The sequence below is a fragment of the Corvus kubaryi genome, unplaced genomic scaffold, assembly GCF_017639235.1.
Source record: "Corvus kubaryi isolate FWS band 111438036 unplaced genomic scaffold, C.kubaryi_AGA036_p1.0 65377, whole genome shotgun sequence".
NCBI classification, from domain to species: Eukaryota; Metazoa; Chordata; class Aves; order Passeriformes; family Corvidae; genus Corvus; species Corvus kubaryi.
In genome coordinates this window covers 24,169-50,026 of record NW_024581958.1, presented here as the reverse complement: position 1 = coordinate 50,026, position 25,858 = coordinate 24,169, and the positions used below count along the sequence as shown (strand labels likewise).

The following is a 25,858-nucleotide window of genomic DNA, read 5'->3' as shown; positions in this document are numbered from 1 at the left end:
CACTTCGGGGAGGGTTGGGGTGAAGGCATTTCACAGTACGCCCAAGGCATTTCACAGTACGCCCAAGACATTTCAATAAAAATTTATTGAAACTTCAGTGACTTTTAAAAGGGAAAAAAAAAAAAATTACAGAAAAAAAAAATAGCAAGAACTTCTCAACATTTATATAACACAAAATAGACCTTCATTTTTTTTCCTTTGAACCAGCTCTGAGCACCTGACTTTCAACCCAAGAAAATATGCACTCACTCAAACAAAGACAACAATAAGCACAGTAGTAAAACTCCATCGCAGGGTTGTTTTCTGACACACCGAGGAAACGGGGAAAAATAATAGAAAGTAAGGAAAACCCTAGAATCTTCACCTTTCTTTTCTCTCTCTCAAGCCACTGGAGAAGCCTGTTGTCGTGTATTAAAGTATATAATTTTGTGGTTGTTGACATTTCGAACACTGAAGAAATCGAGGATTAAAAGCTATCATGGCACACTGCTTTGTCTTTTTCTCTGATTTTTTTTTAAGGTCTTTGATTAATTTGGTTTCTTTCTGCTTTGCCTTTTGGATTCGGCTCCTTGGCAAAAGGACGAGGTTTTCCTGGGCTGAGCTCCGATTTAAAAACTGAGCCCTCACAAATGGGGGAATTTCTCCTCTGGGTCGGGATCTATGTTTAAAGGCATTACCAACTTGAAATGAAAACGACTAAAAATAAAAACAGAAGGAAAAAACAAGAAGACTGCTGCAGTCGTATTTACAGAGATATGTACAATGTCAATAAATTAATTTCGAGTATTCATATTCCACGTATTTACAAGAGTTATCAAATAATTACATAAATACTTTGTTTTAATAATAGTGTCCGCTCTTTTCTTCTTCTCAGTATGTTTAAACCTTGTTATTGCATATACAATTAAAGAGGGAAAGCTGTGATAAACCTACAGTCGAGCTACAGAGATTTTTAGATAAAATAAATTCACTTTTTTTTCTTTCCAACTACACTTATTTTTGTTGCTACAAGGGAGGATGTTTAAGGTAGAGGGACAAAGGTCTTATTTTTTGTTTTTATTATTATTAATATTAATTTTTTCCCTGGGATTCGAAACGAGCATTAAAAATAAACAACAAAACCCCACTGAAAAAAAAAATACCCCCCCCCCTCAAAAAAAAAAAAAAAAAAGAAAAAAAAGAAAAGCAGACTACTCTGGAACATGCAAAAAAAAAAGCCAGCAACTGGCTCTCGGACATCACAATAGTATTTTAAACACACAGCTTCCCTTAATATCGACTGAGGGGGTTGTGGTTAACAACCCGCCCAGGAAACAACTGTTGAAGAACCAATATGCGAGTTACTTACACACTTTTCTTTCGGAGAGAAAAAACATCACTTCTCTCACTAAATTTTTATTCATAAGTTTGTTTGATTTTTTTGTTTTATTTTTTCTTTTAGGTCTTTTTTTTTTTCCTTTTTTTTTTCTTTTCTTTTCTTTTTTTCCAGCGTGTTTTGGTTTTGTTTTTTTTTTTTTTACACCGTTAAAAAACAAACTAAAAGGAGGATGCCACAAACCCCACCGGTGCCTCGATCCGGCCAGTTCTGCTCCCTGCGAGGAGCCTCCGACCCAGCGCTCCCCATCCCCGACCCTTTCCCCCTGCTCCACCAGATACCTTTTGGTTGCTAAGCACGCACACAACGCCGCGGGATTTTATATCGACAAAAAAATATAGAAAGAGGAAAGGAAAAAATTAAACCAAAATAAAGGACGGGGCTAAAAAAAAAAAAACAAACACTCGCGGGGTGGAGGATGTGGTTTCTTTCAAACAAAGTGCACTGCGAGACTGATTTGAAATGAGCTCCCGGAGGCCGGGGGGTTACGGGGAGCCGCTGCGGGATCTGTCCTGCTTGGGGTCGAGCCCACTGACCAGGCGCTGGATGTTTTGCAGTTCGCTGGTGGCCGCCTCCTTGTCCGCGCCCAGTTTGGGGGACAGGGACACGGAGCCGGACGAGAGGGTGGAGGAGCGGCTGGTGAGGTCCGAGGCGGAGTCCAGGGGCACGGAGCCGGGGCTGGCGCTCAGCCCGCCCGCCTTGCCCTCGCCGGAGCCGGCGGCCAGGCCGGGCAGGGCGGTGGTGAGGAGGCTGCTGCCGTCCGAGAGGGGCACGGGCAGCGGGTAGGGGCTGTAGCGGAGCCGCGGCCGCACGGCGCTCAGGAACGGGTGCCGGTGCACCGAGCTGGAGGCGGCGCTGGAGGCGGCGGCCGCCGCGGCCATGTAGGTGTAGGGGTAGGGGAAAAGGCTGCCGAAGGGAGACATGGCCAGGCCCTGCGGGAGGGGAGGAGAGAGAGGAAAGGGTTACCGGCCCGCACGCTCACCGCGGGGATGCTGCGCGGCACCCCCGCGCCAGGGACTCCCCTGCGCCCGCCAGCGGGAGGGCTGGCAGGGCACGGAGAGCTGTCCTCCCGCTGCCGAGGCCACAAACACGCGGAGCCAACGGGGCACACCCCGCCCGGGCCCTGCCCCGCACGGCCCCCCTCCCGCCGGGCCCAAATGGCCGTGGGGTCTCTCCCCGCTCTCCCCTCACCGGGCGATTCCCTTGCGCTGGGGCAAGCGCCCTCCAGCCGCAGGTCCAGCCCCCAGCCCCGCTCCGCAGGGCAGCCCCGGGCACATCCCCCCCGACAGCGGCTCCGCTTCGCAGGCTGGGACGCGCCCCACAGCGCCGGGCTGCGCCCTGGTCCTGCCCCGGTGGCAGCCGCGGGTGCAGGGCTCTGGAGGACAGCGGGGAGGGTGGGAGAGCTCAGGGAGATCACGCTGGGCCACCCCCCGCCCGGAGCTTTCTCTCCTCCGCCTTTCTGCCAAGCCCTGTGACTGGCCCCTGGCAGGGGCAGTGGGGGGGACACCGCGGGAAGTCAAAGGAGGTGCCCGCTGCCCCCCGTCCCCAGGGTCAGAGCCCCCCGGGCCGGAGGGGCGGCGCGGGGGGAGCGCAGTACCTGTGAAGCCAGGACGTGCTGCTGCAGATGGAAAGGCAAAGCAGCCGCCGATGCTCCCGAGAGTCCCTGGGCCGCCGCCGTGGCCATGACCGTGTTGTCCAGTCCCGAGACCCCGGCGGATGCCCCCGAGACGGTGGCGAGGAGGGGCCCCATGCCCGCGGCCATGCCGGAGAAGGCCCCCCCCATGGCGAACTGCCCGGGGTGCAGCAGCAGCGGGTGCCCGTTCCCCAGCGGGTTGAAGAACTGCTGGCCGGCCAGGGCAGGGGGGAAGCCGAGGTTCTGCAAGTGTCCCTGGCTCAGGTGGGCCGTGCTGTCGGTTTGGACCGTCAGGGGGGTGAAGGGCTCTTTCCCCAGCAGTCGGTTCTCATCTACTTTGGGGCCATCCCTGAGGGGGCTTTTCAGTTCCTCGCCGCTCAGGCTTCCCACCCGGGTGCTGGAAGAGATGGCAGCCGGGCTGTGCCGGGAGTCCGGAGGGGCTTTCTCAGTCCTCTCTCGGCTCCGACTCCCTGCCGAGTCCCCAGGGAAGAAGTGGCTTTTGGAGGGGCTGCCCCCCTTGTCCCGGGGGTCGTCCCCCGCGGTGGCAGCGGAGCTGGCCGGTGCTGGGGTGGCGGCGGTGGTCGTGCTGATTTTGCCCGACTCGTTGCCTTCTAGCAAGGGATCGTCTTTGCTGTCTGCATCGCTGTCTCCCTCGCTGGGGCAGAGATCTGCAAGACAAAGGGGGCCCGGGGCTGGGATCCGGCACTGCACATCCCGAAATCCCCACCGGGCTGGGAGAGGGGGCAGAGACGCTTCCTGGCCGGCCAGAGGTTTGTGTGGAAATGCTTCTCTTTTTTTTATTATTATATAAATAACTACAGCCCCCGGCTCCCACCTCCCACCCCGTCGAAGCCAGCCCGAGTTTTACACAACGCAGCGAAATTGGCTGCGAAACAAAGCGGCGGCCCGGAGGAGCGACCCCCCAGCCGGGCGGGCCCGGGGCCAGCGGCCCCGCTCCCCGGGGCTCCCCGGGGCTGCGGGAGCCCCCAGGGACCCCCCTCCCTCCCCGGCTGCAGCGGGGGTAGAGGAGGAACGGGACAGCAGCAACCTCGGGGCAGGGCTGAAGGGCCTTTGGGGATGTGTCTCCTACGACGTTTTCCAAAGTTTCAATCCCTTTCAACGGGCAAACTTTGAAAACGCACACAGAGACACCCCGCAGCCGTCTTCATCACCCCCTGGGCCCCCTTCTCCCCAAACACATGCACGGCTTCGCTGGATTCCTCTGCACTCCTAATTTCAGCGCCCCAGGTGCGAAGCTCTGGTTTGCTTTTCGGGTCCCCTCCCAGCTCCCCCCCCCTCAGCTCGGCAGGCCTTCAAAAAAACGAGTAAAGCAACTACAAAAAAGAGGTTGTTTCCTCCTCCCCCTGCCCCCCCGCCCCGGGATGGATTAATACATACGAGAGGGCTGCAGACAGCTCCCAACCCCGCACGGAGAAACCCAGGGTGACTTTTCTATAACAAAGTTCGGGACTGTATCCAGGGGAAAGATCCTTCCTCTAATAACAGATTCAGTGAGGAATATTAATGGAGTGACTCCAGTTTTGAACTTTTGCCCCGTGGTCTGTCTTTGCTCCCTTGACTTGGAGCTGGCTCCTTGCTGAACCAAGGAGGGGAGGGATGAATGTGCAGCAAGGGGAGAGGGAGGCCAGGGGGGAGAGGGAGAGGAAGAGTGAGGAAGGCAGAGAGGGAGACTGAGGGGGGAGTAGGGAGGAGAAGGAATGAGAAAAAGAAAGGAAACAAGAAGAAGAGTGATGGAAAGAAGGAAAGAGAGGGAGGAAAAACTAAAGAGAGAAAGAAGAGAGAGAAGAGAGCAGAGAGAGAAAAGAGATGAGAAGAGAAGGAAAGAGGTAGGAAGGAAGGCAAGAGGGAAGGGAGGAAGGAAGGAAGACAGGCCAGTGCCAGAGGGCAGCGGCACAGGCCAGGATTTGTCACCACACAGAGCAGACACCCAGGCTCTCCCAGGGGAGTCCAGGGGCCGAGGCTCTCACCTTTGAGGCTGGAGGTGCCCACAGCAGGCACGGCGGGACACGAGGACTGGGCAAAGCACTTGAAGGCCGTCTGCTCATTGGACGACTCGTCCGAGGTGGGATTCTCCTTCTTCTGCCTCTCGTCGTAGACCCGCATGGACTGCAGGGTCAGCTGCTTCCTGCGGGCACAGAACCCGCTGGGCAAGCGGCCCCCGGCGCCCCCGGGACCCCTCCTCCTCCCCAGCCCCTCCTGGAGTTCCTATTTGGGCACGAGTAGCACAGGGGAATTAAGAGCCACGGTTCCCTCGAGGAGGAGAGCGCGTTTCTGGCAGGCAGGGCTTGGCTGCTAATGAGAGGAGATTTCTTGGAAGCTGAGCAGCTCCTCAGCGAGGGCTGATATTAAAGACAAGGGGCGGAGGGGAGAGGGAAGCATTCCCTGGAGATTAGCTTTTAAAAGGCAAGGATGTTCCAGAGATATGAGCCATCTTAATGGTTGCTAAGATTGCTAGGAAGTGGTTATTTTGTTAGGCACTTTATGTAATCTTTTCACCAACAATTAACCCGGAGTAAAAATCTATTTATATTTAGAGAAATTAGAAATCATTTCCGTCCTGTGGCTCCAGCGCTGGCTTTATTTTCACACTGACGGACAAGAGGAGCTGGCGGGCGCATGTTTGTGTGTGTGCTGGGCTCAGAGTTGGGCAGGCAGAGAGGCCTCTTGGTTTACATGACATTCCCCCCACCTTTTATTTTGTTGTTTGCTTGAAAACAGAGGAACTGATTCATTTATTCATTATCTAACCCCCCGTGCAAATGGCTAAAATACCTTGTCTCCTGTAACACAACAAAACAGACATATCTCCCGTCAAAGGAAAAATATTGTCCCCTTCTCTTTTTTCTCCTTATATTTTCTTCTCATATTAAAAATAAAAATCTTGAGTCCCGTTATAACGAGTTCTGCCTGCCTACCTGGGGCACAAACTGTGTCCTGCTGCTTTTGGAAAAATAAAGAATCTTCTATCATTAATTACTTCCATATTCATGAGATCCCTCTGTCCAAACAGTTTATTTATACGTTTCTCCTCCACATTTTAGTCTTTTCCATATGGTCCCCAGGAAAATGCCAGAGGAGATTCAAGCAGTGCTCAGCCCTCACTTCTCTCTCTTCTCCAGTCCCAGATCCAAACTACACTGTAATATTCCCTCTCGAATTTGTAAGGGAAGGTTCTTCTCTGCTAATATTTGCTTAATGTACTGCACTCCCTTTGGCCAGTCATCCTCTGCGATGTGAAAACTAAACGTGGAAAGCAGGAAAGAATTCCCATGCAATCCGTTTGACGTTATTAACGCCAAGATCCTTATGGATTTTGGCGGGGGGAAGTGTGGTTTGGAGGTGAGGCAAGGTGATTTTTACCTCTGCTCGTGTTCTGAGCTTAACACATGAAAACCAAACGAGGCGCCTGTACAGAATCGAGCCAGACTCACCTCTTTTCCCTCCTTCCATTCCCGGTGTCCCGAAAACCTTTGGCAAAGGGGTTGTTGTCAATTTTTAATTGTGTGATCTATAGGATGGAGAGAAAAAAAAAAATAGCCAGGGGGTTGGGGCAGAATAAGGACATTTTTGTACTAAAAAACAACAGCAAACCCCACTCCTCCCAGTTCCCCCAGCGCTGGCAGGACCCCGGCAGGAGCAGGACAGGGCAGGGGGCAAAGGTCCCTGGTTTTTGGGTGAATCCATACGTCTTCCCGAGCTGTTTGGAAGCAGCTCGCCCTCAACCCCCCGCCGGGCTGGCCGGCGACCTGGGCCGCGGTGGCAATGAAAGAGCCCCGTGTTGCTGCCACCACATCGGAATTAATTGAGCCGTGCAATGAGATCCATGCAAGTTGTGCCTGTGCTTAAAGCTCTTTAAATACCATAATTAAACCACAAAGGAATCATACCCACCCCCCCGCTATAATAAAATACTTTATATAATCGCATTATGCTCCGTGTGTGTTGGGGCGCCAGGGGTGCCAGGAGCCTGCTCGTTTTTTTGGGGGGGTGTGTGTGGAAGTTTTTCGGTCTGGGTTGCTTCGGGGTTCAGGTTATGGCAGGGAACAACCGTGGGGAGGGATGGGGGGTGCGGGGCATCCCGCAAGTGCCCGGTGCCCCGCGTACGATGCACGGAGCCGAATTCCCAGCCTGGCGGGGGCTCACCTCGCTGGAACGGGATGTGAGCAGTGGGAACGGGAATGCCGCCTCCCCGCCGCTCCATTGCCGGTCTCGGACCGGGCTGGAAGCACAGCAACCCCCCAGTTTAGGAGCAGAGGAGGATCCCGAAAAGGAAACCCCGCCTGCGCCCGAGTGCGGGCAGGACCGGCCTCGGCTCCCGAGTCACCCGGCCGCCGCACACACGGGATCAGGAAAGAGCAGGAAAACCCCACTGCTAAAACCAGCGGGACTTTTAATCCAGGTGCTCCCGGCCGTGCCTTCTGCTCCCCCCGCGCCGAGCCGAGGGCTCCCCGCCGCTTCCGCACGCCGCTTCCAGCCGATTTCATGGCAATCACACAAATATGCTCATTTCTGTCCTTCAACCAAGCCGCCCCCAGCTGATAGTCCGGGGCGACCAGCCCTGCTGATAAGTCCCAAAGCAAAGTCTACTCTCTGTGCGCTCACTTTCTTTCAGTTTCCTTGCAAGTGCCCGGCCGCAGAGAGAGAAGAAAATAGCCCGAGCCCCGAGGGGGAAGTGGCTTTTTGGAACGCGAGGGCAGAAGGGTACGGACCCCCCCCTTTTCCCCATGAATTCTTAACGGGGAAGGATGTGAGGGGCAGAGAGGGGCACAGGGGAGCTGCAGCGAGCGGGCGCTGCGCATCCAGAGCCTCTGCGCTCAACACACACGAATGCAAAGTTGTAATTCACAGACAACAAAAAAATCAAAGCCCCTTTTTTGGCTCCTTCGCTTCCTTCCACTTGACTTAATTATCGTAAATTCGCCATTTGCCACTCTCCCAAATATACCACCTTCGTCGCAAGCGACAATAAACCAGCAGCAATGGAGAGGCAGCGTTCGCAGCGCTGCAGAACTTTCTCACACGGGCTCTTTCAGCCCTTCCAGCTAAATTCAAGCGAGATACCCCTCTCTGACCAGAGCATATTTCTGCACCACAAAAAATAATAAAACACTGCAGGATGCAAAAAAAAAAATCATAATATAATAATAATAGGAACCAGACGTTCGCTCCAGCCTTATTGCCAATTGCTGTTAAAGGAGCTAAAACAGCACAAAGGCCAGGAAGAATTACAAAATCTCAGCCCTGCTGCTCTCCCCACTCTGTCTTTCGACACACGGAGCCGAGTCTCTTTTATTAATTTTTTTTTTCCTGATGCGTCTTAGATTAAATCCACACCGAGAGCAGCAAACCCCACCCCACCCCTTTCCTCATACTGGGGAGTGATACCGGGGGGAAAAAAATGGTAGAAAACCCCTAAACATTCTCCCCACCACCCCCAGTCCTCCCTCCTTTTAATTGCCTCCCCGAGGTCGGTATTAGGAGAGTGCTCGACCCCCTCCCCCAGCGCCTTCCCGAAGTCGGATCAAGGAGGTTTTGGGGGAAAAGATGAGGGGGAGAGAGAGAGAAGAGCGGGATGGGCTTCGTGAGTTTTAAGGGAACAATGCAGAGTAAAAGTTCTCTTAAAAGCCAAAACACGTAAAACAAATCCTCTCTTAATCTCCTTACCTTATCATTCTGGTATGCGGTCACTGCGATGAATTCAGTCTCCGGGAAAACGTAGGTCCTGAACGTGCTGTAAGGAAGCTTGAGGATGTCGTTGGCTCGGACGATGTGGAACCGGGGCTGGTACTTGTGCATGGAGTTTAAAATGGTCTGGGGGGGCAGCGGCCGGCAGCAGAGAGGGCAGGAGGGAGGGAAAGAAGACGGTCAGCAGGAGCAGCATTTCCCCCGGCCATCGGCACTTTCTCCTCCTAATTTGCCTTCCCTCTCCTTCCTCCCCTCACTCCTCCCTGCCAAGCACACTCCAAACACACGCACACGCCTCGCAGCATCCAACCAAAAGTACTGACAGCTCCAGCTCGCCGGGGTTAGGCTCTTGCTGGACCTCTCGAAGGAGAGGAGAGAGGGGGGAAACCCTTCAGAGCTCTGCTCGGAGAGGGGGAGAAGCTGTTTGGGCTCCGGCAGCAATGTCTTTTGATTTCAAAGTGAAAAATAAATATTAAAAAAAACCAAGTAATGCAACAGCAGCTACAATTGCAACACCACCACGAGAGCTTCGGCTCGGTCTAATTGCGTGCCCCAATTCACTTAAGGCCTTCAGCGAAAGGCAAAAATGTATCGTCTAATCAAATCACAGGCAGCAAATGCAATCTTCGGCACATTAGAGATCCCCCCGCCGCGGCCACCAGCAGCAAGCCCCGGCTCCGCGGCAGAGGCTTTCCCAGGAATTGAAAGAAATGGCCAGGATCGACAGAGCACTTATCAGCAGGTTTGTTTGATTTCACTCTCAGGGTAAGTTTTTATCTCTGCACACCCGGTAAATGTAAAGGAGTGGATAGACATGAATGGGCAACTTGACCTCTGCTTTTGGTCCCTGTTTATTTTCACTCCGGCTTGCTTTACATTATCCAGATTAATATAGATTTAAACGTTTGCGTTCTTAGGCCTTTAAGCCCTTTATACACATATGCATATCGTTTTCCTACGCTTAGAAAGTGTGATCGACTTTATTAAAAATATATATAGATATATAAAGTCACCGCAGCTCTGAGAAATATCGAGTTGCGCTGCGCTGGAAATGTATCCCTACAGTAAACGCTGCATGGCATGGGGAGGTTACAGAGTAAACTCCAGCCTTTAATCCTGACCCCAGCAGGAGGAAAAATCAAGGACTACTATAAACCGGACAGATGCCCGTCCCCGGGTGCCCGGGGAGGTCTTTATGCCCCGTTTTCCCCGCATTTTGGCCGCCTGCCGGAGCTGCCAGCGGGGCCGCGGGGCCAGCCCGGCCGAGCAGCCGCCGTGCTCCGGGCAGACCCCCCCCGCCGGGACCTCCTGCTCCGGCCGGGTGGCGAGGGAGGGGAAAAGGGGGTAAAGGAAGGTGTAAGAGACACTCACAAATCCGTGCTTGTCAGAGATGTTGTTAGTGAGCTTCAGCTTGTGAAAGGTGACGACTTTGGACATCCATTGTTCGCCGGTGGCCGGGCTGTCCGGGTGGATGTACATTCTCTTTGGCATTTCAGGGTCAGCCTTGCCGGCTACCATCCACCGGGAATTATGGAATTTGTACCTACAATCATCAGCCGCCACAATATCCATCAATAAAATGTACTTGGCCTTTTTATCCAGTCCAGTGCATCTCACTTTAAATGGAGGAAACATTCTCCTATGGGCAGAAGGGGGAGGGCGGGGGAGGAAAGAAAAGACAAGACAAAAATAAAATAAAATTAATTACAGCCTTTAAATAAGCTTCTGAATTTTGGTAGCGCGTCTACCAAGCAACTACTTCAGCTCTCTAAAGCAGCAAAGTAAGTCTGTGTCCAGCAAAAAGGTCGTGTTCCCCCCCCCGCCCCCCCCGCCCCCAGCGAAAAGGTTTCTCAAAAGCTTAAAAGTTGCAGGAGAAAATGGTCCCTGGATGGGAAAGGTACTCATTCCCTAGAAATCAGCAGGCGCTTACCTCTCTGTGCCATTCCTAAACAGCAAAGGCCCATTTGGGGCTCTCTGATCTCTCATTAGTTTCCTTTTTGCCTGCTAAACAAAGAAATGGGAGCTGATCGCACCCCGATAAAATAAATCGTCTGAACTATCACAACCCAATCTCCCGGTAAAGAGCGGAGTTTTGCACTTTACAGAGGAGAATAAAAAACCCCCAGCGAGGACAGGGTGGCTGCCAGGGCTCTCCCCGTGCTCCAGCCTCCCGGGGATCCCCCCGTGTGCCGAGGGCTCCCTGCAAACCCCGCTCCCCTCCGCTCCCAAGTCCGGCTCCAAACTGCAACAGGATACCACAAATTTGCTGTTTATTATATCGAGTGGTTGGCATTCAGCAAATCTCAACTTAAAAGGAAACACATGACTTTGCAACATGTAAGGGCTCTTAATACTGGCCGAGGTTTTCACGCAAAAACTTTTGACCACAATTAACAGAAAAAAACTTCGGGAAAGCAGTAAAATGGGCGAGGGGAATTTTTTTTTCCTCCTTGCTGCTTTTAGGGCTTGTATTTATTTTTTTTTTTTTCCTGAGCCTGTAGCCTGCAACTGGTGCTTTGCAAATAGGCGAAGCTCCAGCAAGGCAGCTGAAGGCCATCTAAGAAGACTTTTCAGGAGTGGCTTCCTCGAGTAATGCTCCTGGCAAATCACATGTGGAGAGTTTGGGAGGTTTCTCAGAGAGCCCCTTAGAAAAACACCAGGGTGCAAAGGGGGTTTTCACCCTACATCTCATCGCAGCAATAGGTAGAGTTTTAAAAGAGTCCAGATGTCAATGAGTAGCGAATACAGAGAGGGATTTCAGACGGGTAAACCTATAAAAAGCAGAAATGCCGAGCGTGGCCGCGCCGTGTGTGTTCATTCATTCCCACGTGAAGGTTACATAAATACAGGGACAGGCAGCGCCGAGCTGCAAACCCTTCCCTGCCACTCCAGCAGCGGCTGCAGGACGGCTGGGGACTTTGTCAGCTTTTCTGTACATTTCCAGATATAATCAGTCAGCACAAACCCAGCCGAGATCCCAGCACAGAGAGAGGCACAGCCTGCCACACCGAGCCTGTCTGCCCTCCTGCCCCACGAGCAGCCAGACGCCGCTCCAAAGGGTTTTTCCTTCATTCCCCTTTCTTACGGAAGAAAAACTGCGTGTAGCGAGGCTGAAAACCAGGCCAGCCCCTTTGCCAACCCCAAATTATTTTCTTCCTGCTCCCAGTCTTTTCCAGAAAGCATTAAGCTACTGAACCATGAAGGGACCCTCTCGCCCCCTGCACACGCTGAGCAGGGCCGGGTCGCGGCTGGGCTTTTCCCGGCAGCGTGGTGCCCCAGACGGGCTCGGATCTTCACTGCCTAAAGCTTTCCATAATTCCAGGTGAAAGGAGATTTACGGAGGAGGCAGCCGGAGAGAGAGCCTTGCTCTGGTGGGGTGCAGAGAGTGAGGGGTGGGGGAGAGGGGGGGGGGAAAGGCACGAACCCCCGACCCAGACCTACCTTCCCGATTTGGTAATCACCATCTCCGTGCCTCTTTTATGGAATTGCTCCCAAAGCTCTTTAGCTTCCAGATGCACTTTCGGATCGTCTTCTACCTCTTCTTCTGGCTCCAGAGTTTTTAAAGGCCTCAGATGGGCTGCTGCCTGGTGACCCAGGGAAGAAAAGGGGATACCAGTCTCTGCAGCCCCCACTAACTGATCCATGATGGGTTTAGCCAGAGCCCCGGGAAGGGAGAGGGCGGCCGCCCCGTTGGGAGGCAAAGCCAGAGCCGGGAAGAAGGGAGGCTGATGTCCCAGCACGGCGCTCATGGCAAAGTCCGGTGCCCGGTGCGGTAAAAAAGGATGATAAGCCATGCTCGTCCCAGGGATCACTGGATCTCTCATCGGTAAATTCATCCACTCCACTCCTCGGTCTTCCTACTGCTGGAGTAGTCCTGGAGTGGTTTCTAACAGCACATCATGAAGAAGAAAAATTAAGATAATAACAATAACAGCAATAAAGCACCAAAAAAAAAAAAAAAAAATAGGATTGGGGGAAACAAGCTCTAAACAGCACGGTACATGAGGGAGAGCAGAACTCCTACAGCCTACAACTTCCCGAGCCGGGGCACATCCCCAGCCCTCGGGACAGCGGATTAACAGGATTGTTCATTATTAGTCTTGCTTTTTCTCGTGTTCGGTCTCTGAGGTTTTGTTTTGGTTTTTAGTTGTTTGCGTTTTTTTCCTGAGTGGAAGTCCTTGCGCTGGAAAAGAAACGCTGAAGAAGGGAAGAAAAAAAATCCACCGGGTTCGCTGTCTGCTCCTGTTGCCGCAGAAGGGCTGGACAAGCCGAAATCCTTTTTTTCTTCTTCTTTTTTTCTCTTAGTCCCAATCCCCCTTCTCTTCCGTGGCAGAGGGTGACGGCTCGAAGCTGGGTTTTCTTTTTGGGTGGCTGGCTCTCTTCCCCCTCCCCCCCACCCCTCCACCTTTCCTCCGTACGGTCAGGCTGCAGAGCAAAGGCTGGGAAAGGAGGGAAAGCAGAGAGAAGCAAACAAACCCACCCCCCCTCGCCGGCCGAGGAAGGCTCCTGAGCAACCTTCAGCAGCAAAAACTTGTAGGGAAATCTCGTTTCGCCTCGCCTTCCTCACTCCCCAAGCAGGAGCTGGTCAGGGTGTCCTGATTTCCATCAGGATCTCTTCTTTCTTTCACCCTCCTCCTCTTTTTTTTTTTTTTTTAATTTATTTTTCCCCCTCTCTTTCTCTTTCGCTCTGCCTTAAAAAAAAAAAAAAAATCTGGCAGAATTATACTGTTGTCTCCATAAAAGAGAGAGAGAAAGAGAGAGGGAAAGAGAAAGGAGGAGAAAAAGGGGGGAGGGAGAAAGAGAGGAAAAAAGAAAGAGAGAGAAGAGAGAGGGAGAAGGAGCCTCTCGGCTCTGAGAATTCCCTGTGAGTCTGTGCTCTGCGTGCACCCGATCGTAGGGATGTGTTGTGGGTTACAGGGGAGCTGGAGCCGCCTTGATTGGCTCTTTGACGCTTTCGGACCAATTGTGAGGCTCCATAGGCGGGGTTCTGACAGCTCGGGTGGAGGGGGACAGCGCCGAGTTATAAAAAGAAGGTGTCGGAAACTGTAACGCTGCAGCAAAGCATCACTAGTACTTCGGGCCGTGTGAATATGTCAACATGATCAGAGGGGAGGGAGCAGGGAGGGAGGAGGGAAGGGGCCGGCAGCGCCCGCCTCTAGGGGGGTGCTGGGGCCGCCTCGCCCCCCGGCCCCGGCCTCTCGCCGCCCCGGCCGCTGCCCGGCCGCTCTCCCCCGGTAGGATCTTCCCGAGCGCCGGCGGCGGGGGGGGCTCCACGCGTGGCGGACCCGCTGTGTCCCCCCCGGCCCGGAGCCACCCCGGGAGGCCGCCGCGCCGCACGCCCGCCCCCTCCCCGCCGGTCCCCGCAGCCGCCGGGCTGGTGTCACCCCCCTGCCGCTGCCCCCGCGCCGTTTCTCCCCTCCCCGGCAAAGCTGCTTTCTTTAAACGACACCTCCAGGCCGGGAGCCGGGCGCTTCCCTTCCCCCCGCGAATCTGGGGGTGAGCTCCGGGGCTCGGGGGGTGGCTCTGCGGCTCTTCCCCCCGCTCGGAGCTCGGCTCCGGCTGCTCCAGCGGCCGCGGCCGCCGGTATTATTGTTGTGGTGGGCGGCTGGAGGCTGCGGCGGGCGGGCAGCGGCCGCCGCTGGCTCAGCCCCGGCCCCGGCGGCTGCTGATCGCGGCGGGTGCGCGGAGGGAAGCGGGGGGCCGTTGGAAAATGGGATTTTTATGTATTTATTATTCCTTTTTTCTTTCTTTCTTTCTTTGGCGTTGCGGATTAAGGCCACTCGGCTGGCACCGGCGCCGACAGGGTTACGCTCCCACACCCCTCCTCTTCCACGAGGTGCGCGGGGAGGAGACGGGAAGTGCGGCTTTCCCTGCGCCCGGGCCGGGGCAGCGCCGGGCGGGGGGGCCCAGCTCCGGGTCAACCCGGGCTCGCATGGAGCCAGCCACCCCCCCGGGGACGGCGTCACGCGTGGGTCTGACCCGACCCCACGGAGAGGGAAGAGCCGGGCAGGATCCTCCTGGGAAGTTTCTGGGGAGATTTATTCCTTTGGGGGGGGGGGGGGTAGGGGTGTGTGACAGTGCAGGGCAGCGAGAGGGGGCTTGCGACTGTGCGTGCCGTGGGCATGCAGGGCACGGGGCGCCCACGCGTGTCAGGCAGGGTATCCCAGCGCTGGGAGGTGCCGAATCACTACCCTGCCCTGGGGAGGGAGGGGGGGAATCTCCTGACGCCCCCCACCCTGCTTTAGAGAGGGGAGGATAATCCTCCGGGAGCGGAGCGGGGGAGCGCGGGGGCTCGGCGCTGGCTGCGCGCAGATGGGAGCGGAACCTCTAAAGTGATTAGCTCTTCTAACATTGCATTTTTGACGCACATGGTTAAGAGCGCTTGGCGCCAGCTTGGTGAAGTCCCTGTAGTAACCAGCGTCTAGGATCGCTTTGCATTCACCAAAATATCTCCCCTTTAGTCGGGGGTGGGGGTGAAAAGAGGAGGAGGGAGGAAAGGAAGCGGGAGTAATGCGTTCAAAGAGATGGCGGGGGGGGGGGAAGTCTGATGTGTTTCACGAAGCCAGAAGCCCGGCTACCCGCGCAGCGCTCGGCTGCGCTGTGCGGCTGGTTATCGACCAAGAGAGCGAGTCTTTCCAACCTCTGTTCGGAACCGGTTCTCGGGCCTCCGCCGCGGTGGGAACCCCCTAAGCCTATGCCTTCCCTTTATCAGCGCCCACAGCAAACGCCCGGCGGCTTCAAGAAGTTTGCTGCAATTTACCGCAGCCGGGGTGCCGCTCTCTCACGGGGACCAGGAGGTGCCCGCGGGCTCCCGCGGGACAAGCGCAGCCGCCCCCGGCCCCGCCGCGCCCCGGCCCCCGCGCCCGCCCCGCTGGAGCGCGCCCTCGGCGCCGCGGCAGAAACCGGAGCCGCTGCCACCCTCCGCGCCTGCCCCGCACCTTGCGCCGCGCTCCGCACACACCGGCGCAGGAGAATAAAATGTTTGCCGCTTATGATTTCCAATTCCAGCGTCTGGCTAATGGCGTGCAAACTTCCGCCAGTTCCGAGTGACCTCCCCGACGAAGCCCCCCGGAGACTCGTATTATGAAGGGAGGCTGCACTAATCTAAGATCAAAAGCGGGAAGGTGCGAACAGTCTTTGTCTCCCTTCGGCCGCCTCATTCCCCCTTCTGTGTGTGATAAATCTACCCTGGCGCCGACTGCGCGCTGGATGATTAATTTGCAAGCAAACAAAAGGGACCTGATGGCCAGCCATCTTAGTTAAATATTGGCCAGTGCTTCCAGCTACTTGTTAGCCTCCTCTTTGCCAGAAATAAATAAGCAAGGCGAAGAAGTAAATAAATAAGGAGACCCGCAGAAATGAATGACAAAGCGAAGGGATGGTATGGGGGTAAGAAAAAAAAAAAAAAGAAAAAGAGAGCAGGGTGGCTGATGGTGAACTGCCGGGAGCGGGTGGAGGTGGGAATGGGGCTGGTGGCGGGGGGAGCCAGGGTGATAGCACGCTGAGATAGCCGGCTGCCCCAGCGCCTCCCGGCCTGTCTGCAGCCTGGGCTTGCACCAAGGCCGACACTATCTTGGCTCTTCAAAGAGGCATGAAAGGTCTCCGCTGTCTCCCCGGAGAGCGGCCAGGCCGGGGCTCTCTAATCTCGGAGCACAAGAGCTAAAGGCCAGAGCGGGGGGAGCGGCTCCCACCCTCCCCAGCTCTTCTCCACTCCACCATCGCCAGCACCTCGATGGGTTTTCCCCGGTTCAATCCAGACCCCGGGTCTGTGGTGGCTGAGCGGCTGGGAGAGCTCCACTTCCTCGGATTTCACCCTCCTAAGCAACTTCTAGCGTTTACACGAGAGCTCGGCGCTGCAGCGAGCCTTCCCCGTGCGTATGTGTTGGAGGTGTGGGAGGAGAGAGGCTTTGGCTCTCTCCCGGTGGCCTGAAGAGCCAGCTGGAGGAAGGAGGCAAGAGGAAAATAAAGGCAGCCCAGCTTTTGGGCCCACACGTCCTCTCCCAGGCCTGCGGGAGCAGCTCCGAGGCGTGTGTGCGTGCGTGGAGGGGCTGCGTGCGCTCCGCGGCCTCTGTGGAGATGCGCTGTGGGTGTGTGTCACCCGGAGGGATTCGTGCCCCGGGGCACACCGCCAATCCCTGCTCCGACAGCAGCCCCTGAGGTGTCCCTGACACCCCCTGCATGTGCTGGGTGCTCTGCAGGAAAGAACAAGCCCCGGTGCACGGCGAGCAGGGCCAACGTGCACAGCCTAAGTGGGGTTTTGCATCCTATCTATGCATTTCCTTATCGTGCCGCCTGTTCCAAGCATCCCCAGGGGCCCAGACCCATCCTGCCTGCCAGCAGCTCTGCATCCTGCAGGATTCATCCCTCTCCTCCCTCCCTTTCCCACGGCGATGCAGCCTCTGCTCTGTCTCCAGCCCTTCAGAAGGCAACACCCCAGCGTGGCCACGCTGTGTTTATCCGAAATAAAACGCAGCGGGCTGGTTTACTTTGGCAGGTTTGCAGTAAATACTGGCTGGAGCACGGGGGGCATCTGGGGAGCGGCGATCACAGGCTTCTTCCGAGGGAAACTCTGCCCAGCCCAGGCCCCACCAAAGGTGTCAGGAGACGGGGGCCGTGCTGACACAGATCCATCCTGGAGTGGCACTGCAGGCTACAAGTGTAATGGAGCAGGTCCCTTAGGGAGCTTGTCTGTACACTTGGATTATACAAACTGCTATGGGGAGAGGGAGGAATCACTGTAGCAGTTCTTTGCCTTGCAAACTGGATTTCATGCAAAGCCTGGCCCAAAAACTTTTAAAAATAACCTGCCAGAGTCCAAAAAAGCATCGTGGGGCATTAAAAATATCAAGAATTAAACCCCCCACATCTCTCTCTGGGCAGGCTCAGCCCCATCGTGCCCCACTGCAATCAAAGGGGCCGTTCCCATCTCTCTGAAGATCCCCCAACAGGAGGATCAGGTCCCCTTCCCAACACAGCCGAGCTCAGGGCTTTGCAGGGCTGAGGAAGCCCAGAGACAGCGTTACTTGTTGGAATACTGGGGGAAAAAAGAGAGGGAAGCACCCCTTGGAGAGGATTCTTCCCCCCCCACCCCTCACTGGGATGCAATCCCCAGGGAAAGGCTGCTTGTGGCCCAGCCCTGAGTGTGGCAGAGCCACTGCGGGGTCAGGCAGTGCTGTCCCCCAGCGCGGGGTCACCACCACGCTGGCAGCGAGCAGCCCTTCACAGCTCCCAGCTCCTCTCACTCCTGAGCACCCAGAGCCTGCTCCGGATCCTGCCAGGTGGTGGCTCTGGTGGAAGCCCAAAACATCAGGGCTCCACGTGCTCAGATCCCCAGCCCTGCCCCCGTTCCTGCCCTCCCAAGACCTGCATTCACCTTGTCCCCATCCCAGCTGCTCTGACACTCTCCAGTTGCCTCCACTTTGTCCCGGACTGGAAAAGAAAATAAAGGAGCACCCAGAGCTGCCTGCTGCAGCTCTCCCCTCTGCCTCAGGCCAGGCCCAGCCTCACCGACCAGGGCATGTCAGGGCACAGCAAGGTTTGGGGCTGGACCTCTTCCCTCCCAAGCTCACATCCCTTTTACCTTTTCCAAGCCCTTTTTGCACCATTCAGTTTCTGCTTGCCACGAACCAAGGCGACCCTTCCCCCCCCCCCCGGTCTTGTTCTTGTCACCAATGTGTTGCTGGCAGAAGCAAAATGAAAGCCCTGTTTCCTCCCTTGCCCTCTCTACGTCCATCCTCCTGCTTCCACCACCGCTGGCCAAGCAGAAATTGTAAATAGAGTTCACTATTTGGATAAGCCCTTTTTTTTAAAAAAATACCCGGGCCATACATCCAGTTTGCGGCTCAGGAAGTTACACTAATTGTCCTTTCCTATAGTCAAACAGATCTATCTTTTCAATGCTGTCTTTGTGTCTCTGCATGCGAGGGAGAAAGAGGGAATGAGTGGATACGTTTATTCAATTATTTAAACACACACACAACACAACAAGAGGGCCAAGGAGCGCCGGTTCCTCCCGCAGAAGCCCTCCAGCTCTCCAGACGCGGCATTGCCCCCCCCCCCGCCTCCCCGCAGACCCAGTAGAACAAGGCACTCGAGAGCACCCGGCAAAGAAACCGATTTTATCTGCTTTGACCATCAGCCGTGTTCTTTAACAACCCAGAACCGGAGCCTTTCCCATCTCCACACGCCCCCCGGGCGTCTCCTCCGCGCCCCCGGCGCCGCGGGGCGGGTGCAGCTTCCCCCGGGGCTCGGAGCGGGGCCGGAGCCCGGGAGGTGCTGAGCAGCACCGGGCACACGGCAGGCGCCGGGTTCCGATCAAGGAGGGGATCCGGGAGCCTCTGGCACCGCCACTGACACACACTTTGGTCCCGGTTTCTCCAAGATGCCACCAAGTCACCCGGTCATCGATTGATACCGCGGGAGGGGGGAGGACCAGCTGTTGCAAAAGGACATGGTAAATCTAATAGGGGCTGCTGTCAATAAAGAAATGACAGGGAAGAAGAATCGGCTTCTTAAAGTCTGCTGAACTAACACTCATCATGGAGCCGCGGACACGTATTCTCCATCGGAGCCTGGTATCCATTACTATTTTCCTTACTAGGTTTCAATTAAAGAGCTGTAACCCCCACACGCACACCCCAGGGCAGGGCATACATGAAAGGGAAGAGGAGGCAGCGGACAACTCCTGCCAGCCCCGAGCCCCTGACGCGCCCAAGCGAATCCCCCCGACCCCGAGCGGCCGGGCCGGAGCAGAGCCGCGTCCCTGCGGGCAGCGGGACCCCGCAGCGGCACCGCTGCCTCCGCCAGCACCCCCCGCCATGGGCTGCAGGACTTAAAAAACTGCGAAAGGTGGATGTTCCCGGCGCATCTGGGCACCAGAGGAGCTCGGGGCGCAGCCATGGGGCACCCACAGCGTGACCGTGTCCCCAGCAACTTCATGTCACTCTTCCCTTCTCGCGTGAAACACATCCTAAATTATCCCCAGCTCAAAAAAGAAATTTAATAAACTCCACCGATTTTTTTATTTTTTTGTGAAAGAGGGAAGAGCTTTATTTTATTTTTTTCCCCCAATGCCTCAGATAGGAGGTTCGGGGCGGGAGGGGGAGGCTGGGAACGGGGTTTTTTTTTTCTCTGCTGGAGCCCCTCTGTGTGTTTGACCCTTGGCATCTGCCTGCGAAGGGCGAGGGAAGGGCTTCACCCGCCCTCCCTTCAAACGGGAGCTGCAAAAGGCAGCCGAAATGTGCCAGCTCAGCCCTGGGAAACTTTTGGGTAGCGGCAAATTTCTCTAAAGAACTTGACCGCTTCGGTCAGCCTGAAACTATCACCCGACGTGCAGGGCAGGGGGCTGCGGGCTCCCTCGGAGCGCCACTCCACGGGGTGTGCTGGAGGCAGAAAGTCCTCTCCTCTTTCCCCACCGCTTCCCAACTGTCCCTACTGCCAGGGGACACCTCCCCGCGGGGGCTGAGCCGGTAGTTCAGACCCTCACCCCTGCTTTGGGGGGTGCTGGCAGCCCCGCCACCAGCCCCCGGCCCGTCGGGACACCGGCTCCCACTGCGCTTCACCAAAAGGCTCCTCTACACGCTCACACATCCACACACGATCCAGCAAAACCCTCCGGAGATCATTGCCGTGGGGAGCACGACAAGATGGAAAAATAATAATAATAATAATTAAAAAAAAAAAAAGGCAGAAAAATAAATCAGGGGCTCCTCTCTGTCTCTGGGGCGTGGGAGGCTTTCTAGCGCAGTTTTATTTTAGTTTAGTATTTTGAGCAAACTTCAGATTGATTTCCGGAAAGCGCAAACGCGCACACATGGGAAAGTGAAAAAACCGGTCCTTCGAGGTCATCTGAGAAGGGGAGACGGGATCTGTATCCTTCTTCCCCCCCTACCGCCCCCCCCCCCCCAAAAAAAAAAAAAGTAACAGAAGGGGAAAGATCCCATGTTTTTATAGTTTAAAAGTACTTTGAATTATTTGCTTTTAATGGCACACGTGGCTGCAGCAAAGCCGGGCTCTGCTTTCGATCTTGCACTTGCTCCTTGCTTTTCTATACACGCATATATGTGTGTGTATATACATCTCTCAGCTTTACAGCCCCCATTTCACGGCCAGGTTTCTCTCTCCTCGGCTCCTCACCCTTTCCCCTGGACCAAAAACCAGTCCCAGGCCACTCTTGCTCCTACGGTCATTACTGTTCTGCTGGGATTCAGAAACGCGGGCAGAACCGGCTTCTGACACAGCGTTTCTCTGGAGCAGCAGGAGTGTTGTGAAAATTTATTAAACCCAGATGATCCGGGAGTTTGGGCAGACGGAAAAGATTTCCAATTAAAGCCGAGCGGAGCAGAATACAACCAGCTCTGCGTCGCAGGTGTAAACTGTATTTGTGCAGCTCTCGCTGCGCTTCCCGGAGCGGCTCTTTCCCTTTGCTGTAACTGGGGTTAGAGGGGAAAGGTTTGGGTTTTTTTTCTCCCGCAGGAGATTTTGCTAGGGAGCCATCGGGCTCGCCCCGGCGCCGGGCTCCGCGGCGCGGAGCATCTCTCCCCGCGGTCGATGCGCGCCTGGGCGGCTCGGTGCCGGCAGCCCCCGCGGGGCCACCGGCCGCCACCTCCGACCCCTGAAAAATCCCTGCTCACCTGTTGCTTCAGCCGCTTCTTTAATGGCATGGGCTTAAGGGGAAGCTAAAATGCTCACAAGCGATCTCGGAAAAGCGGCGGCGGGAAGGAATGATTCCAGGTAGATGGGAGATGGGAGAGGACAAAACAGACGGGGAGCCGGGGCATCACCCCCGATTCTCGGGATAAGAAAGGAAATGCGGTCTCACAGAGCACAGCCACTTTCTGCTCGTTTTGGTACCGGTTCTTTGAGTGTTGGGAGCGTTAATTCCCCCCGAAAAGTGGTCCCTTGTTCATCAAGAGTATTCAGGAGCCCAAATCACCTCGGGGTCCGTGGCAGCCACCCCCCTTAAACAGCTTTTTCTTCCTTAGAGTGAGGCTTGACACACGCTCCGTGCGCGGGGCACTCAACTTTCTGATGTTACAGTCTAAATAAGGGGGAAAAGCATTAATGAATGTTTAATCCTTGTTTTCTTTAAATGCCATTAGGACAATTGTCCAGATCCCGGGTCAGGGAAAAATGCTGTTCAGTGGAGACAGGAAGGCGACGGCTTGGAAGGAGAAGAGGGGATTTGAAGAGCGAATAAGTGGGTGCATAGTGCCTGGAGCTCACCTTCTGCAAAGACAAGGTGTGATTAATGCCCGACACTTGTGCAGCCGTTTGCCCCTGCCCTGGCTCACAAATCCTGTTGCTCGTCCCCCGACAGCGAAGTAAGCAGAGCAGATTGTGAAGCCTCTGCACGCTGGGACGGGGGTGGGAGAGGGGGGAAAAGAGAAAGAACATACAAGACAAGCCTGTCCCAAGAGCTGGAGTGGGCAGAGTATTACATGTACAAACATCCAAACAAGATTCGAGCAGTACAGAGCGTCGGAAAATCCAGAGCAGCCACATAAAAAGAGAAGTTAAGTAGGAAGTGGTGTAAAAGTGTTGTCATCTATTTTGCCTTCCCTTACAGATGTTCTGCATAAAGCCCTATCTTAATGAGACGGAGGGAGGCAGGGGGTGAACGCCGCCTGAACCCCGCGCTCCCAGCGCGGGCGGGGAGGGGGCGCGGGGGTCCCGCGGAGGGCCGGGCTCGCCCCGCGGAGACTCCGTGGGCTCCGGCCACGGGATGGCGCCGCGGCCACCGCCTCTCACCTGCCGGAGCGGGGCTCACCTGGGCGGCCCGGCTCCCCCGGCCCGGCCCGGGGCACCCCCAGGCCCGGCCCCGCCCGGGGAGCGGGGCAGCGGCTGGAGCAGCGGCACCGCTCATCCGAACGGATCGCAATAAAAGAACTCTTAGAAGTGACAGCCAGGCGTTTATGGGCTCAGAGACAACGCGAGCCACGGCCACAGCATCCCTGCTGCTGCGCCGGGGACCCGCGGGTGACGCAGGATAACCAGTCCCGAGGGAGGGTGGTGAGGAAGGAGGTAAAAGGGGATGGGGGAAAGTTCAGATCCTGGCGGCCAGAGTTTGGCCGCCAGAATTAGCAGCTCTTGAGCTCGCCAGGAGGGAGGAATAACGCGGCGGGGCAAGAGAAGCGCGGAGCCAAACTTAGGGACCGGGAAGGGAAAGATCCGTTCTTCAAAACAGCTGGACTAAAAATACCCACCCTCCCCCTCCAGACTGAAGGCTGGATGAAGGTGTACGAGGTCTAATATTTCAGGTGACATAAGAAGGGAGCAAACACCTTGCCAAAAGCATCTCTCATCCCGCATCACCTCCTCCCCCGAAATACAGTGACCACCCCCCGCCAAAATAACCCGTCAAGCAAATAAATCCGAAGTCACGTCTCGCTGTCACCCACCAGCCAAGAAAAAAAAATAAAACAACAACCAAAGAATATCGCGTTTTATGCGCCCTGCTCCTCCTGATCAGACCAGGAGAGGAGCCGGTCGCCCCTCGCTGCCCCCTTCCCAGGGCAGGTGTGCCCACCGCCCGCTCCCACCACCCAACCACGATCCCACCGCGCAGCAAAGCGCTGGGGACAGTAGCTGGGCTTAAGCATAAAAAAGAGCCTGTTTGCTTCTTTATTAGCGTCGAGCCTACTCTAATTACGAGAAATCGCTGCTCTCGGGCTGAAACGACGTGTTGTCCTGTGCTTGTAAAATACATTTCAAGTAATTCTTTTCTGTCTATAAAATACAGCGTGTGTGTGGGGAATATAAATAAACTGCTGTCCATTTGTTTAATGCTATTTTAGCCAAATTGACTGGCCGGATTGGAATTCGACATAAAAGCTTTAGTTTGCAAAACATCCGCGCTGTAACGTCTGGGAGACAGGGCTCGAGCTCCAGCGCGACGGGCACGTTAACTGCATTAAAACCCCTCCATACATTTTCGAGCTTTTGCTTTTTTCCCCCTCTCGCAGCACATCCACCCGCTCTCCTCCCCGCCTCCGGGCGCCTGCGCCTGGTTTTCTCCAAATGAAGTATTTTACGTGATCGATGGAAGGAGTCATTTGGCCCATAATTAGGTCAATAAAATCAATGTTTATTCCTCTGATGGCCTGAAAGCTAATAAATTCCTCTTTTATATTCGCTCCCTCCGAAGATTAGAAACGAGCTGCCCCAGCGACAGCGGAGCGGGGTGGGCGGCAGCCCCGGCCGGCGGGGATCGCTCCGTTCCGCCGGGGAGCCGCGCTCCCAGCCCGCCACCGACCCAGCCGCTGGCACAAAAAAAAAGTTTATTAAAAAAAAAAATCAGAATTCCCTACACCTATCCTTCCCATTCCTGTTTATTTTTCAAGGCGAGCCAATTTACTGCACATCCAAATTTAGTCTAACCCCCCTCGAGCACCCCCCCATCGCGCACACACACGCTCCACTCCTGTCTCGCAGATAACTTTATTTCGCTTGATTCCCTTTGGAGCCACTGCTAGTCATGGACACGCAAGGAGGTTTGAAGGCGCCTTGGAGAAATCCTATTAGACTTGGAGAAAGTAAAGCTTTTGGGACAATTAAAAAAGAAAAAAACAAACAACAAAAAAACCAACCCAAACCCGCGACAGTTTTATTTTTCACGCAGTAATAGCGAGGAAAAAGCATCGCAGTCCTAATCAGATCAATACAGAGACACACAAATCTTTGCAAAGCTTTAGCAGTTTACAGTGGGTTCCAGACCTTTGACATACATTGAGGATTAATTGGGCACTGTCAAGAGGGGGGAAGAGGAGGTGGGATTCCAGTTAATTAGTCGAGAAATGAATAAAAACTAAACATTATCGGAATTGTCTGCGGGTCCCGGTTTGTTAGTGAGGATTTGGGGATCAGCTTTTGTGTGCCGTAAATTGGATCTGAGTAGCGTGGTGCTGTCTTACACTGTCGTTTTGTGAACTGGCGACAGCTCGAGTCCATGGGAAAACTTAAAGGGAACCTGGGGCCGGTCACGGAGCCTCATTATCTCATGTCGGATACCATCTTTCGGGGAGAGCGTTTAATCAACAGTGGCACACAATCCTCCCCTCGCAACCTGGGCAAACCGCACCACCTTCCCTTCCCTCCGCCCTGCAAACGGCCCGAGAGAAAAAAAAAATAAGAACCCCCCCTTTGCCGAGAGGGTGAAGCCGTCCCACGAGCTGGGAGGCGGCGGCGGAGATCCCGCAGCCGCGGCTGCCCCCGGCGAGCGCCCAGCCGGCCACGTGGGGCTTCGCCCGTCCCTGCGCTTGAAGGGCTGGGTCTCCGCGGTGCTTCGGGTTCTGCCTTCCCCCACAGAGCCGGCAAAGAGCCGGGCCCGTGTCCGGAGGGAGTTTTCCCCGCGGCGCTGGACGGGGCGCTCCCCGCTGCCAACCCGCGGGGCCGCCTGGCCGCCGCTCCCCGCCCGTCCTGCCGACAGCCCGGCTCCGCCAGCTGGTTCTCCCTCTTCCCGGCCTGCTTTCCTCGAGAAAATCACGGCTTGGCACCCGCTGGTTCTCCGGGCCGCCCCGCCGGGCAGGCGGCGGAGCCCGGCGGCCCCAGGCCAGCGCAGCCCTGCCAGGGTGTCCCCCGGCTGAGCAAGGGAGTTTCCCTTCGCTCTCAGCAAGGTGAATTCCCACCGCTCCTCCCTCCGCCTGCCCCGAAGGGTCCGGCTGGCAGGAAGAGGGGAGACGGGGAAAGAGATGGGAACGAGCGAGGGATACGGCAGCACTTTCCCTCCAGTCTCAGGAGAGGAGTCCTCACGGGAGGGAAGCCTTCAGCAGTGAAGGCGAATGTTAGTCCCGGCCGTGCCGATGCCCCGACACGGGGGCTGCGGGGCGGGGGGAGCCGCACGCCGAGGTCCCCCGGTTCTGGCCGGGACCAGCGCGGAGCCGGGACGGAGCGAGGGGAGCAGAGAGGGGGAGCCCTCAGCCCACGGGAACTCCCGGCCGGGTGCGGGTGTCCCCCCTGAGCCGCTTTGCGCGCTCCCCGGTGGGGAGGGGACCCCTGTGAGGGGGTGACGGGTCTCTGCAGAGATCTCTCGGGGGTCGCTCCGCTTAACCGAGCGGGACGGGGCCGGGAGGACGAGGCTGTGGCAGAGCGGGAGGAGCCCGGGTCCAGATCCCCCAGCATCCCGCGTGGGGCTGGGAGAGCCCAAG

At 55.8% G+C, this 25,858-nt stretch overlaps 1 protein-coding gene across 3 annotated transcripts; it reads right to left on the bottom strand.

Moving 5' to 3' along the window:
• Window positions 1–369: 369 nt before the first annotated feature.
• LOC121673391 (T-box transcription factor TBX3) lies at window positions 370–13,715 on the bottom strand. Of its 3 annotated transcripts, XM_042046677.1 has the most exons (8): window positions 13,195–13,715; window positions 12,156–12,600; window positions 10,086–10,353; window positions 8,694–8,840; window positions 6,461–6,537; window positions 4,997–5,154; window positions 2,973–3,676; window positions 370–2,307 (listed from the first exon to the last, which is right to left on the bottom strand). In XM_042046677.1, the coding sequence occupies exons 2-8, from the start codon at window positions 12,548–12,550 to the stop codon at window positions 1,861–1,863; spliced, it is 2,196 nt and encodes a 731-aa protein (XP_041902611.1). In that variant the 5' UTR covers window positions 12,551–12,600; window positions 13,195–13,715; the 3' UTR covers window positions 370–1,860. The 3 variants fall into 3 exon arrangements, with proteins under 3 accessions (XP_041902611.1, XP_041902610.1, XP_041902612.1); XM_042046676.1 differs by lacking the exon at window positions 13,195–13,715 and having other exon boundaries at window positions 12,156–13,113; XM_042046678.1 differs by lacking the exons at window positions 12,156–12,600; window positions 13,195–13,715 and adding an exon at window positions 10,645–11,140.
• Window positions 13,716–25,858: the final 12,143 nt, after the last annotated feature.

Coding starts and splice junctions, on each gene's coding strand:
- LOC121673391 (XM_042046677.1), bottom strand. CDS start 12,550: ATGAATTTACCGATGAGAGATCCAGTGATCCCTGGGACGAGCATGGCT. Junction 10,354..12,155: donor GTGATTACCAAATCGGGAAG/GTAGGTCTGGGT, acceptor TTCTGCCCATAG/GAGAATGTTTCCTCCATTTA. Junction 5,155..6,460: donor AATGGAAGGAGGGAAAAGAG/GTGAGTCTGGCT, acceptor CTGTGCCCGCAG/GAAGCAGCTGACCCTGCAGT.